The sequence below is a fragment of the Anabrus simplex genome, chromosome 2 (assembly GCF_040414725.1).
Source record: "Anabrus simplex isolate iqAnaSimp1 chromosome 2, ASM4041472v1, whole genome shotgun sequence".
Classification (NCBI taxonomy): Eukaryota; Metazoa; Arthropoda; class Insecta; order Orthoptera; family Tettigoniidae; genus Anabrus; species Anabrus simplex.
This window is the reverse complement of record NC_090266.1, coordinates 759,102,826-759,118,120: the sequence shown is the minus strand read 5'-3', so window position 1 is coordinate 759,118,120 and position 15,295 is coordinate 759,102,826. Positions and strand designations below refer to the sequence as shown.

The following is a 15,295-nucleotide window of genomic DNA, read 5'->3' as shown; positions in this document are numbered from 1 at the left end:
ATATAATGGTTCACTGATAAGTACAGGTGGAGGGTCATTCTCTTCACTGGCTGTAGATGTGCTTGGTTCCACATGATGTGCAATTTTCTTGTAGGGTTTAGCTTCATTTCCCACTTCTAACGCCTTCCTCTTAAGTGGTCATCGTGTATGTGATTGTGTTTGTGTCCGGGAAATTCTTGAAATACGGATAGAATGACGTTCGGAAGTCGGATTTTTAGTGCTGTGCTCACACTGTAATCTGAGTCCTTAAAATGCTTACTGCAAACAGTGGACTGTACACTAGATTTCCACAGAGATCCCAGTCCATTTCCCTGACAAGAAATTGCCAAACACCATTTAGTTTTAAGTTCCTCGTCTTTCGGAAATTTGTGAAATGAAATACCACACCCTTTTGAGATTTTTGATTTGCAATAAGGAACACTACAGTACACCATGTTTTTTTTAGTCTACCCGATGTTCACTTTACGTAAATACGGTAATTAATTTCAATCACTCAATTGTAATCGCCTGCACTAGTACAATAAAGCTCATAAAATACAAAAATACGTCTTGACATGCTCGTGAATGTTTGAATGAGTACCTCGCCCGCGCAATTTTATGTCTAAGAAGCGCGCACCTAGCGGCAAAACGATGCCTTTCGCAAGCCCGAGCGGGAACCAATTTCCCGACCAGCGAGGCCTTGTATTTCCCAGCCTTGTATAATAGCGTAAGCAACGATAAATACACACTTCTGATTCTTACTCCGAAAGAATCCTACTTCATATTCCCCAGTTCAGCTTAAGCCACGAAGGAGAGCGGACGCATGAGTAGAGAGCTCGGGAGTGGGAGTAAGGAGTGAGTACTGAGTGCAGGAAGCTTGTGAGGAGTTTGACAACAATGATTGGAGTAGATCAATACAGGGTGGCTATTGGAGGATGGCAGAGGAGAATCAAGAAAGAAGAAGTAAAATCAGGTAGGTGTAAAGTGGATTTGCTAATCAAAGGAGAAGTAGTGTTAACAGCGGCGGTGGTTATAATGTTGCTACTGATTGGAGGTGTAGAGCCGAACCCAGGCCCGACATCTAGTGGAAATGAGGGATGGGAAGACATAGAAGAATTCAAAAAGGGGGTAAAAGAGACGGTGGTAGAAGTGTGCCCCTTTGAGCAAATTAAGAATATGATCCAAGAACAAACCAGGGAGGTTGGAAAAATGAAGTTACGGCTGCGAGAAATGACGGACGATATAACATCACAAGTGAGAAAGAACGACGAAGAAGTGGCAATATTAAGAGAAAGAATAGGACGACTGGAAGAGGAGACGTTGAAATTGAAAGCGGAAGTGAATGCCAATACATTGAATCGCAGGAAGAAGTGCTTATTTATTTATGGGGTGCCTGAGGATGTGAGAGAAGACAAAGTGCGTACAATTTACAAAGCAGTCGACTTAATACAGGGGAAATTGAAACTTAACTTTAGCGAAGTGGACATAGATGACGTACAGAGAGTGGGAAGAACTAGGGGCAACAGGCCTATCAAAGTAGAACTGTTTTCTACGTTGATGGCTGATGTTGTGATAGGCAAGGCGAGTAACATGCAGAGAGAAAAAAATATGGATCAAGAGAGACGTGGGATGGGAGGCTATTAGGAATGAGAAAATACTCAGAAAACACAAGATACGTGCGATAAATCAAGGACTGAGAGCTATTATTAAAGGACAAGAGCTAGTGGTATCAGGCAGAAATTGGAAGAGGAACTGGTCTGTGAATAGACTGCTGGACTTAGAAATGAAGATTAAAAAAGACGAAGAAAAAATGAGCAGTGCAACGAGAGGTGGGGAAGTGAGGAGAGATAACAGTAACAGTGTAATGTGTGAAGAGGGTCAGAGAGAGGCGTCAAGTGAAAATGTAACCATTAACAGTGAAGAAGTTCAGGAAGAGGCGACATGTGAAAGGATGACCATAAGCAGTGAAGAAGAAAGGCAGGGGAGTGAAAGCAGTGAAGTAAGGGAAGTGACGGGTAAAAAGGTGACGTCAGAGGCAACCGGAGGATGTCTCAATAGGAGTTGGGAAAGAGGCAAGGGCAGAAGATTATCGGAGATGATGGGAGCTGAAGGTGTAGGCAAAAGAACACAACAGAGTGAAGATGGTGATGAAGTGGCGGCCAAAAGAGGTGGCGGCCAAAAGAGGTGGCAGAGAAACAGGAAGGTATAGAAAACTGACAGACATGTGGGATTCAGGGAGATATGAGAAGGGTGTAGTCACTAGAAGTAAAAAGAACAATGGTATAGGGAGTAGTGAAAATAAAGATTGTTAGATGTAAGAATGTAGTGTTGAGGAATGAGTGTTTGGTATTTGTAGGTGAAGATGAAGTGATATTTTGAAGGTTGTGATGGTGTATGAGTGTGTGGTATTTGTAGATGGAGATTTATTTGATGGTAGACGAGTGTGTGCTAGGGCTGAAATGTGGTGTTGGAAGTAGAGGTGGTATATGTTGAAATGTGGTGTTGGAAAGGTATGGAAAAGTGGTGGTGCACTCATGAGTAAGTTGTATTTAATGTGATGGTATATGAGTGGGTGGTATTTGTAGATGTTGAAATGTGGTGTTGGAAAAGTATGAAGATGCAGTAATGTAATATGGCTATTTGTAAATTTTGGTTTGGTGGAAGATGGAGTTTTCGGTAGGTAATTAAGTGTGTTTATGGTTTGTTATGATGGGTAATAGGATGAGTATGAGTGTATGGTAAATTGAGTATGGTAGATGAGTGTGTGCTAGAGATGAAACGTGGTGTTGGAAATAGAGGTGGTATATGTTGAAATGTGGTGTTGGAAAGGTATGAGAAGTAGTGGTGCACTCATGAGTAAGTTGTAAATGAAGGTGGTTTGGTATTCAATGTGCGTTTAATTATTGCTATATTATGTGAGTGTTAAGTGATGATGCATTGGTATTAAATTGCAGTAGAGACGGTAATTTATTGCTGAAATGTGGAGATGGAGAAAGGGTGGTATATGTAATGGCAGAATTTAAGTGTTGAGAGGGATGAGAATTGAGAATTGGTGTTTGTTTGTAAACTTTGGTTTGGTGGACGTGATGACAAATTTCAGGTGGAGTATGGCTTGGTATTTAAATTGATTAAGCATGGCTGACAAGGATAAAATTGCAACGTGAGCATACGTGAGCATGAATACGCAATGGCAGATGTAACGTAAGTCTGGACTCAGCAACCTAGAGTGGGTCAAGTAAAATAAGGTAGGAGGAATGGAATGTGCAAGAGTTTGCGTGTCTAGTTAAGAGAGGCATGAAGGTCTTTGACATTCTTAATACTGCTGATTTTATTTCAACTTTATTATGTCCTTTAATTATGTTTATTTAAACTTCACATTCTGGGAAGACAACAGGAATATTCAGCAAAGACGTTGGACGTGGCATGAAAGGGCCGAGGATGACTACCGTGGTGACCCTCATTTTGGGGGTTACGTTTCCGGAGTATCTGAGGAATTTCATGGCATGTCCATGGAGTACGTTTGATTTTTTTCTTTCTTATTAATATTGTTTTCTTTGCTCATTTTTGTTCTCTGCGTGTTTCATTTTTCTTTTCTTTTTCTGTACAGTATGTAGAGTTTGAAAGAGTGAATTTTGGCATGGGCTGAACATGTTATTTTTCTCATTTAAAGGATCAAATGGGTATTATTACTGTAGATCTAGAGAAAAATAATAAAGTATCAAAGATACTTCATATTCCTCAGAGATTAAAATCTGCATGATCTTATATACACCTGTACACACATTTAGGAGCAATTCTGATGGGACCGATAACCCACCTCTGTTTAAGCTATTAAACATGTCATTTTCCACTGTTTCATTTGACATGTTTGAGATACAGTGTGTGCAATTAAGTTTACTGGCTAGCTTAAGGTCTGCAAAATACACTTAGGAAAATGGAAATTGCAACACCATGAAGACATTGGTCGTTTGTGTTGATTTTGAAGATATGGAACGATGCCATGTAGGTTTGTAAACGATCAAAGTTTCAGACCCGTTGGATTGTTGCTAAAGGTCTCCCCACGTGATTGGTCGCGGAGGAATCAACTCCAGTATACGGACTCTGGTGTAGCGTAGTTGACTTGCAGTCTGTGTAGTGAAGTGTTCCCCGTCAAACATGCCTCGACGACAGAGAAGAGCACGCTATTAACAACTATCGCCGTTTGAGAGGGCTCGGAAAATTGGGTTGTGTGAGGCTGGCTTATCGCTAAGGACTATCACTGCACGTGTTGGCCGACAGGTATCTACGGTACAACGTGTATGGCAGCAGTGGTCAAATGAAGGTACCAACACTCGTAGACCTGGCTCAGGCCCAGCGCGACAGACAACTGTGAGAGAGGATCGCCGCATCATGGAACCTCATCCAACTGCAACGCAAAATCGAGCAGCTGTGGCACCCCACGTTACACAACAAACAGTTGGTAATCACCTGCGTGCAGCTGGATTACGAGCCCGTGTCCCTACAGAAGGTGTTCCATTGACCCCAAACAGCGACGTGTAAGGCTGGCCTGGTGTCGAGAAAGATAGACTTGGGTCGACGAATGGCATGGGGTCGTCTTTAGTGATGAATCGCGCTTGTGTCTTGCCCGCAGTGATCGCCGGAATCGTGTGCGCCGACGTACCGGGGAGAGGGGCCGCCCAAATCTTATTGTCGAGAGGCACACAGGGCCAACACCAAGCATTATGGTCCTGGGAGCTATTGGCTTTAATGTAAAATCACAATTAGTGCTTGTTGAGGGCAGAATGACTGCTCGACAGTATGTTGATAGGGTACTCAATCCAGTGGTTGTCCCTATGATGGCGAACATTGTTAATGGGATGTTTCAGCAGGACAATGTCCGGGTTCACACTGCACGAATCTCCAGAGAAGCTCTCCATGACATCACAACCTTAGAATAGCCCGCCAGATCCCCGGACCTCAGTCCTATTGAGCATATGTGGAACATGATGGGTCGACAACTGGCCAACCGTCCTCAGCCACCCACAACTCTGGAACAACTGACCCTTGCAGTGCAGCAAGCATGGGCCACAGTTCCTCAGGAAGCGATCCAGGGCCTTATTGACTCCATGCCTCGACGAATGCATCAATGTATTGCAGCTCGTGGTGGGCATATCCTGTATTGATTGTTGTCCAAACTTGCAGTCAGAGGGACCTGCAGGTGTAATCATCGAATCACAACTGAACACTCGTCCTGCATGTTCAATTGCAGCAATGTAGCATCACTCCTTCTGGGTGTTGCAATTTCCATTTTATTCAGTGTATAAAGAAATGTCTTTAAGCAAGGGCATGTTTTAGATTCCGATTCATTGAACATAACTAACGAAATAGATACGTGTAGTGAATTTTCCTGTGTGCTAGTTAAAGGAAATGAAATAGAAGTAGACTTCGATAACATGTTTCCTGTCATTTACATTTCAGGTTATGTAGCTTTTAATCCTAGCAAACAATGCACTCTTATCTTCTTTTCAGCTTCTAAAACTTGTAAAACAACAATGCCTTGGCATCTGAAACTAAGCCCAGCTTTAGTTGTGGTTGTCATACTTGTACAAAGTAAAATAAAATAACACAATCATGCTGCACTTAAACTAATACAATTTGAAAAATACAAACACAGAATACATTCACAAATGTGGATTGTAACTATTATACATACTGCAACATGAGAAAGCTCACCTTTGCCGTAAATTAATGTCGTTCAGGATACCAAATAGCGTGTAGGTTAATTTTTAATAACACATAAAATATTTTCAGTATACTCTGATTTTAAAACAATGCCATCAAGTTAATTCACGCACAACACAAAATATAATGATACACCACGTTAGACTTGTTTACAAATTACGAACACAGAAATCACAGGCTTTACTCCAAGCGATGTTGTCGGATCTCCACTGTCAGGCCTTATAGTTTAGTCCGGCCATGCTCCTACACTTCACTTATTTTTTTGTATGGTGTATACGAGTTGCTTACGGTTCGATAGTCGATTTCGAAAGAAAAAAAGTATGATTCCGCGCTACGAATTTGCGTGTTCTAATTGCGTCTTTGCACATGTGCGAACCGAAATATTAACGAAAACACGGAGTGTTAATTAAAAGTTTCATTCTCAAAAGTTAAAGAAATTTTGTTTATCAACATGTTCGAAAATTAATGGACACACTATTTTGTTTATTAACAGACAGAAATGTTCGTGAACATTGTTTCTTAACAAAGTTAGCGGAAACATCTTGGTGTGGACAAACCTATACCCTAAATTCGAATGCACTTCCCTTTGGTAACGTTCACATAAAGGCTCAATATGGCGGCTTCATGAGTAACATTCGTGTCGTGACCTCCCTAGGCTGACCTTGGATGTATGAAGGTATTTGGCGTAGAACGTAACGTAGCGTATTGTAGTGTCATTGTGGTCAGCCAAGGGTGCATGTTGTGCTTTCTTAAGCTCTCCTCAATACCCTGTTTTTTGTGTTATACTGTCATTTGATTAATTTTCTGTGTGTAGTTGTGGAAGTTGTAACTCCGTTTGTGTTGGTGGTCGAAAAAACTAATCTTTATTGCATCCATGTCTACATTTAGTGAAGAAGTTTTACTGAAGAAATTTGGTGAGCTGAATACTGCTCAGCATAGCATTCAGACTCTCTCTTTGTGGTTGATACATCACAGAAAACATCGTGCCGTTGTTGTAGCAGCTTGGTTTCGTGAGCTCATACGAGGTACGTCTGCATGTTGTAATCAATTTAGGTTAGGAATTAGGCCCTATCTCTTAGTACTCTTAGGTCTATGATTGCAAATAGGAAGATGGATGAATGTTATTGTTGATGTTATGATGTTCACCAGTGAAATCATGAACCTGTCAAAATGGTCCAAAGAAAACAATTGGAAATTAATGAACAGAAAACAGTAGTCATGGTTTTTAGAAGGGGAGGAAGTGAGCAGCAACCAACACACTTAGTTACGAAGGCTCACCTGTAAGAATTGTAAATACGTTCAAAGTAACTCAGAATGACAACTTGCATAAAAGAAAGGACTCTGTCAGCAATAATACCAATAAACGACATAGATCATCTATCGATCAAAGCAGCTGTGAAACTTTTCCTTCCTGAAAAAGAAAAACCTAAGAGAGATAGAAAGGGTGAAAGCAAGTTTCCTTAAAAAAGCACTTTGTGTATCTAAACACACATCCTCAAGACTTGTATATGAACTGACCCAAGAACTTTTCTTAATTGGGGACCTACTGCATACTATGACTACTGTCTACAAAAGAATATCAAGAGCTGTTACATGAATTAAAATTGAAGAAGACAGAAATTTGGAGTGATTTTTATGATGGACGCAATGACAACAGACAATTGGTGCCAAAGCCGCTTTGATCTCAGGCATACAGTGACTCGTGCAGCGGTCATGGTTTCCATCATAAGGCATGTGTTGTACCTAGTTTTCATGAACCAAACCGTGATTGTATGTGCCGATGGTGTGAAAAATTTTGTGGTCGTTACCATGCCCCGGAGTGCCTGAAGATGCGTTGTTTTCTGACAAAGTTCTGTTGCGAATAAGTTTGTATTCTTACACATTGTATGCTTTTCCATTTAATTATAATGTTCACCAGTTGCTGTTATAGTTTTAAATTGATTTACTTTCGCTTGTTGGTACGAGACATTGCTTAGCCGTACAGAACATTTAAACTTCGTAAGCGAGACAATGGCTGGATGCCTTATGCTATATCTTTTGGAGTATTAAATCTAATTTTGACCACGGTTGGTCCGTAATGACTTTAATCAATGTTGTGTATTAAGGATCTGCCTTGTCAGTACAATACCTAGTTTATACAAGTACATGTTTCGAGATTTCTTCAGCTTCTGGTTAAAATCACTTAAGCACATTAGACCTGTTAAATATTGTACAGATTGTAAAATCTAAACCGAAGAAGAGAATACTCTTATATTCTCGAAAGATGTACTTGTATAAACCAGCTATTATATTGTATTAACAACGCGGATCCTTAATTACAAAACATTGTAGTGTTAAATGTCACGAACCAAATACGCGATTCAGAAATATACCATTGATCATAATTCATTATTGGTATTGTTCATCTCACAAGTAGCCTGAATTATCGCTCACAATTGTTTCAGTTCGCTGTTATAGACATCATCAAACGGTAATACAGTAATTAGACCTATGCAGATTAATGGGTTTGAGTACTTCGCAGGTATGAGTATACATTGGAGAAAGAATGTAGGGTTCTGTAGGATGAAAGAATGTGCTTGCATGTAGTGTTGTGAAACACACAATTAGGTTGATACTTCTGTCAAATGATAGCTGTTGAGCAAAGTGTTAGCTTCTTTATTTGGGTTATTGTGGAAAGTGGAAGAGGTGTGGTGTGGTCTAAGTATTGATGATGAAAGCAGACTTGAATACCTGGTAAGAGTCTGTCCATTCACCTTCATATCATTTTGGCATGATTGGCAGTTACATAGCCTACTACAGATTAGAAATTCTGAAAATATACCAGTAAATAGGCTATGTTAATTGTTAAAAACTATAATTTTGTAGGGAAACTATTTTCTCCCTCTTCATATGATCATTTTCAGGTTTTCTGTAGCACATTCTAACGTATATCATAGGTCCAGCCTATATAGCCGTCTCACAAAATTTAATGCGTTATAAGCACAGAGCACGGAGCTCGATAGCTGCAGTCGCTTAAGTGCGGCCAGTATCCAGTATTCGGGAGATAGTAGGTTCGAACCCCACTGTCGGCAGCCCTGAAAATGGTTTTCCGTGGTTTCCCATTTTCACACCAGGCAAATGCTGGGGCTGTACCTTAATTAAGGCCACGGCCGCTTCCTTCCCACTCCTAGCCCTTCCCTGTCCCATCGTCGCCATAAGACCTATCTGTGTCGGTGCGACGTAAAGAAGAAGAAAAAAAAAGCACAGAGCATATACACTGAAGTTCATTCATGTTCAAACCATGGAAAACATGGTTCAACTCTAGGACAGGAACGGCAGATAGTAAATGCGGAGGCTCAACGAAAGGTCCTGTGTCTTTGTTGTTAGTTGAGGAGAGCACTGATAGGAGTATCGTTAGTTGCTACTAACGGTTGATGGAAATGTATTGTAGGCCTCAGTGGCGTATACTGAGGGCTACCAAGGCTATCAGTGAAGCCCAAACCTCAAGTGCGAGCGAAGGAAATCTAAAGCACATTATATTGTAAGCATCTGACAAATTGTTCCATTTGCAAACCTTGAAAGCAATGAGAAAACACGTCGCACGTATTTCTCAGAACAAGGCTTCGGAGACTGATATTGCAGCCCAGACTCTCGTCACTTCCCATCGACTCGCCTCACGCGGCTTGCTCCTGTCTGGCTACAGGCACGGGGACCAGTGGAGGATAGCTGTGCTAGGCTTCGGTCCGTCAGATCGCCATTGCTAACTATCACCATGCGTTACTCATCGTATATACTTCCTCACTTGATATAGATGTTGATTCCCACCTCGTCCTTCTGTCTTAAATATATAGATAACAGAGTGCTGGTATTTCACTCCCGTTTACTTCTACATCCTTGTAGGAAGACACTGCAGGGCTGCTGTTATAGGAGTAATATAGTTTTCTTTTTATTGGTAGATCTGCTAAAAGAAAGCGCAATCTTTCAGGTTTAGTGTTCTCTTTTGTTGGTTGGATTCGAACCCATGATCATGGGTCGGACACCACCATTGATCTTCCGAGGAAGATAATTAACCATTGAACGATGGGTACAGACTGCTGTAAAATTCAACATTGTTATTTAACGACTATGATGATGATGATAATAATAATAATAATAATAATAATAATAACAATAATAATAATGGTGCATGGCATCTACATAGGCTTGGTGGTGACCTAATAAGAATAAAATGAATGGCGAAGATGTCATAAACACCCAGTTCTCAAGCCAGGGAAATTAACAGTATGAGGGGATTGATTCTGAAAATTGAACCGGGGCTGTCGGACCAAAGGCAAACATTCTATCCATTTAGCCTCAAAGCAGGACTTCAATTTGCTAAACCTTAGGCTACCAACTCGATTAATCAGGTGTTGAGTATTGACGGTGGCAGAGGCCAGGGCAGTAGCTTGTGAAGCAGCCTTGACAACACAGCAGGCAGCTCCATTGGCTGTTGGCTGCAGCTCAAAATGCTTAAGGCTTGATGTTCCCTAAACCAATTATCGAAAAGGGGTAGCCTAAGTCTAGTGGTAGTCCACGTCTTGATACCAGGATATGCCAATGTAGGCCTACAGCTTTTGTTTATTGGTCTGCACATGTCCTGGCTAGTGACAAAAAATAATTGGTCTAACACGTCAGGGGTGTTTAGCAGAGAGCCTCTCGAAGGCAGTGAGCCCCTGTTGCGGGAGGGGGGGGGGGCACTGTTCCATGTCAGCCATTTGGCCACATTGCACTATATTTGAGGTTAGAACTTATTTATTAGGATGGATTAGTGAGGTGAAGTTAGCTATTATGTCTAACTGCGTTGAATTCTGGAAACAAAGTACTGCTTCGTAAAATGCATCCAACGGTAGTGAGTGTTCACCAGAGGGTTGTGCGCAAGATTATAGAAGTAAGTTTCTTCCGGGGGGTGCGGGTTGGATTCCAGCATAAGCGATGAACACACCTCTACTCTACGAGCATTTTAAGCTAACATTCATTCATATAATTCATCTTGCCGAGTGATGTGTTATATGCTGCTGTTACCATCCTAGAGTGCTACTGAAGACACAACCAGTCATAAATATAATATAGTTGATATTCAGGAAAAGACTGCCAAATTCAGAAGTTGAATGATAGAACTCTTGCCTTGTGTGACATGTAGAAGAGAGATATGTGTTCGTTACAAAGACTGGGACCCACCAACCACCCCTTGCCTCTCCTCTGCCATTAGCCTATATTTCCTTTTGTATATAAACAAATATCCTGCAACATTTTCAATACACTATTCCACTTGTGCTAATAACCACTGCCATTGGCTGAAATGGTTATAATGTGGCATCACTTCCGAAATCCAACATAGATGGATATCATTACCAACTGTGGAACAATAAAGATGCCTTTACTCAGTATGCATGCAGTAAACAAATCAAAGGTAATAAATGACCGGGCGAGTTGGCCGTGCGCGTAGAAGCGCGCGGCTGTGAGCTTGCATCCGGGAGATAGTAGGTTCGAATCCCACTATCGGCAGCCCTGAAAATGGTTTTCCGTGGTTTCCCATTTTCACACCAGGCAAATGCTGGGGCTGTACCTTAATTAAGGCCACGGCCGCTTCCTTCCAAATCATAGCCCTTTCTATCCCATCGTCGCCATAAGACCTATCTGTGTCGGTGCGACGTAAAGCCCCTAGCAAAAAAAAGGTAATAAATGAATAGTGATATAGCCTACACTCGCACTGTCGAGCCGACAGTGGGGCTCGAACCCACTATTCGTGTACCTGGTGAATTTGTCATCAGTGTGTGTCGAGGTTATGAAGGGCTTGGTGTGAAAATGGGAAACCACAGAAAACCATCTTCAGGGCTGTCGACAGTGGGACTCGAACCCACTATTCGTGTACTTGGTGAATTTGTCATCAGTGTGTGTCGAGGTTATGAAGTGGAAGTTGTTTTAATCCTTGGAGTTGTTCTACATGTAAATTTCATCATATACGAAGGTAAGGGCGAAAACCCTTATGTAATTGTTGTAGAGAAATAAAATTGATAGAAGTGCTCACGGTGTGCATAAAGTCTGTTCAGGACAGGCTGTCTCATTTACTGCAGAGTTCTCTTTTGGAAATTGATTCTTTCTTGCAGTAGAAGTGTGTGCTTTCTGTTACAATGTTGTCCACACATGTTGCAGAGCAATCAGGACAGGGTAGTTAGTAACCTTTCGTCACGCTGACAATGTGGTGAAAACCGTGGACCACAAAGTGTGTGACAGAATGACAGAGTTTATTCGGTGGAGGTAATTTCTGCAGTGGAGTAGAAGTCTATAAGAATTTTTTTCTTTTTCTGAAGCTTGTGTAGTAGCTGGGAGTACTTTTTACAACTTGCTTTACGGCAACTACAGGATAGGAAAGGTCTAGGAGTGGGAAGGAATTGGTTGTGGCTATAATTAAGGTACAGCCCCAGCATTTGCTTGGTGTGAAAATGGGAAACCACGGAAAACCATATTCAGGGCTGCCGACAGTGGGGCTCGAACCCACCATCTCCCGGAAGTAAGCTCACAGCTGTGCGCCCCTAGCCGCATGGCAGCTGGGAGTACTGCCGCATAGATTGAGTGTATTTCAATAGGCAGCATAACTCTTTCGTTAGGTAAGTAACCTTCAATTTCTCCAGATCCCTTAGGTTACTTTTACCAAAATTGTCCCAGATGAGGTCAAGGCTGTATGATATGATTGGGGTTACTTTCACTTTGAATAGTCCCATTCCTGTCTCTACTGATATATCATGTAGATGGTTAACATCTTGCATGGTCCAGATTGTACTGATCACTTTGTCTTTTAATGTTGCATTCAAAATAGCGTACATTACATAGTGGCTCATCATTCAGGTACTGTAGCAGTCTACTTACCATCTATTATTTGTCGCGGCATTATCTGCTACGCCCTGTGTTGTACCTCCAAATGTGTCCTCTGTCAGGCACAGGCACAGACTACTCGCTTGCCAGCAAACTTGGCGCTGCGCTGATGTCATGAAAGAACTTTCTTCACCCTGCAGTGTGTATTCCCCCTACTTTCTTCTCCTTCCGACCACTATATAAGCCTGCAATATTCGTGTACTAGGTGAATTTGTCATCAGTGTGTGTCAAAGTTATGAAGTGGAAGTTGTTTTAATCCTTGGAGTTGTTCTACATGTAAATTTCATCATATACGAAGGTAAGGGAGAAAGAAAGGGACTTTACTTGTCAAGCTACAAATCACTTCACAGGCATAACCTGGTAAACGACTCCAGATTTTAAGTTTCATAAACGTTCACTGAGGCAGCACACTTGGGACGGCAGCAAATATTATGACCTCGGCTATTCGCTAGTGCTAAATTTTGGAATGAACTCTTAACTTCTATTATTTTTCACAATCATCGGTGGACTATTCAATGTGTAAAAATTTCCTGTTTGTGAAAGCTTTGGTTCCGTATGGACTTCTTTCGGTGAATTAATTATTTTTGAAACCAAAATAATTAATCTTGCTATTATCCCCCTTTCCCCCGATGTTTACTTCCGTATTGATTGTAATAGGGTAATTTTCTCCCTTTTGGAATTTTTTGTAAGAATTTTAATATTGTACATTTATTACTATTTCCCCTCCACTCCCCTGGTCTTTGATTGTGCATCTGCCTTGCTCTTGTCTTTGTCTTTCGTAATATAGTTATTCTTACTCTCCTATGTACTGGTCATGGGAAAACCTACATAGCTTTAAATGAGAATAATTGTACCTGTTTTTAATCACTGCACTTTGTGAATCCTGGACTAAGTCCATGTCTTAAATATTGATCTAGGATCATAGTTTACATCCTAATTTGTTATTGCCACCATAATTTAGTAAAATATATATTGAGGTCAAATTTCTACACGTTTTCATTCCTTTAATCCTCGGAATATCTAATGTCATGTAGATCCACAGTACATTCTGGTATTGCCAACCTGTAATTTCCTGCACGCTCTTAAGGCATGCTATCGGTTCATTTCTCAATGTAATTATCTCAGTGAATATTTGGAGAATTTGGTGAGGATTTTGAATGTATGTCTGAACTACTGAATGTCATTAAACTTGATATACAAGTATGAAGGATGAGTTCTATAGTATTAAACTTGATGTCTGAATACTTAGTATTATTCAACAGTTCTTATGTTGGATGTTTGACCATACAATGTGTGCCTTAGCATTATGAAGTATCTAGCCTATGTCACACGGCAGCTGTAGCTAATCTAAAATATCTGTACATCCTGTGCCAAATTTAGTTAACATTTACTTGGCTAACATAAGCTCAATTGTGTACAGTCACTTAGTAGGGGCACCGAGCAAGTGGCCGTGTGATTAGGGTCACGTGGCTGTGAGCTTACAGTCGGGAGATAGTGGGTTCGAACCGTACTGTCCGCAGCCTGAAGATGGTTTTCCGTGATTTCCCATTTTCATACCAGGCTGTATCTTAATTAAGACCCCGGCTGCTTCCTTCCAACTCCTAGCCTTTTCCTATCCCATCGTCGCCATAAAACCCTTCTGTGTCGGTGCGATGTAAAAGAAATTGAAAAAACTTCGTAGTGGTAACCAAACGTTACAGTAGCCTACAGTTGTTGGCTGTTTTCCTGCCTCTTCTGAAGGTCATCACTACAGTTTTTGTGTGTGATTTATTTGAAGATCATTTCTCTTGGACCATTCACTTGCTGAGTTTACTTGTGGAGAAATCAGTGGTGGTACATTACTCACACACAAAGTACCGGTAAGTCTATTCTCTTGTGCTGTAAAGGAATGGTTTTTGTCAACAGTTGGCATCATGACTGATAATCGTGAGCTACTGACTAATCTGCTAGCAACAAAAATGCATCGACTTACATGTGTGTGTGCAGTGCGCTACAGCAGTCTTGCCTAAGGAGTAGCCTAGTCTGAAGTTCACTCTGCTACTGGTACTGTAATTTTCAAAACTGTATTTCTTTCTCATCCAGCTAACATTGTGAGGGGCTGATAAATGAACTCTCTAAGCAGTAACTCATCGTGAAAAAGAGAGGACTGATTGAGTGTGTGTCGTCGTGATGGAGTAGTGTTGAAGTTGAGCTGTGTTGTGTAGTTGTCTTGCCGAGTGAAATGTGTTGAGTGGTTCAGTGTGTGGAACAGTCACGTGAATTGATTGTGCAAGTTATCGGTCTTGACTGGAGTTGAGCCACGTGAACAGCAGTCTTGCGTTGTGATAGTCAACAGATGTGTACCAAACCAAGCTACAGGGAACTGCTGGTTGAGTGACTTATTATTGTGAAGCGAAGTAAAAGGTGAGATCTGTCAATCAAGATTATGGAAGGATCACCTGTTCCAGATAAATGCCAGCAAGCAGACACCTGCTGTAGGACAATATATGATTTGAAATTGGGCATTTAAATGTGAAAGCTATGCCTTGGGAAAACCATGTATGAAGATTGATTGCAAGGTAGACTACACCAAACAGAAGCAAGGGAAGAGTGTTTAGTAATGTTAAACTGTTTTTCAGGATGTAGTGTTGTGAGAGAAATGAAATATTGTTTAAAAAAGCTGTCAAATTGATTTTCAGTGGCGATCTGCTTTATCCAGCGAAGT

General features: G+C 41.1%; 1 protein-coding gene across 6 annotated transcripts in view; it reads left to right on the top strand.

Annotated features, from left to right (window-relative positions):
• Positions 1-6,397: 6,397 nt before the first annotated feature.
• Positions 6,398-15,295, top strand: part of LOC136864438 (regulation of nuclear pre-mRNA domain-containing protein 1B) — a 267,789-nt gene continuing 258,891 nt past the window's right edge. For all 6 annotated transcript variants that reach the window (XM_067141430.2, XM_067141429.2, XM_067141433.2 and 3 more), the window contains exon 1: positions 6,398-6,725. In XM_067141430.2, the coding sequence (XP_066997531.1) occupies positions 6,575-6,725 (151 nt within the window). In that variant the 5' untranslated portion in view covers positions 6,398-6,574. The remainder of the gene's footprint in view (positions 6,726-15,295) is intronic.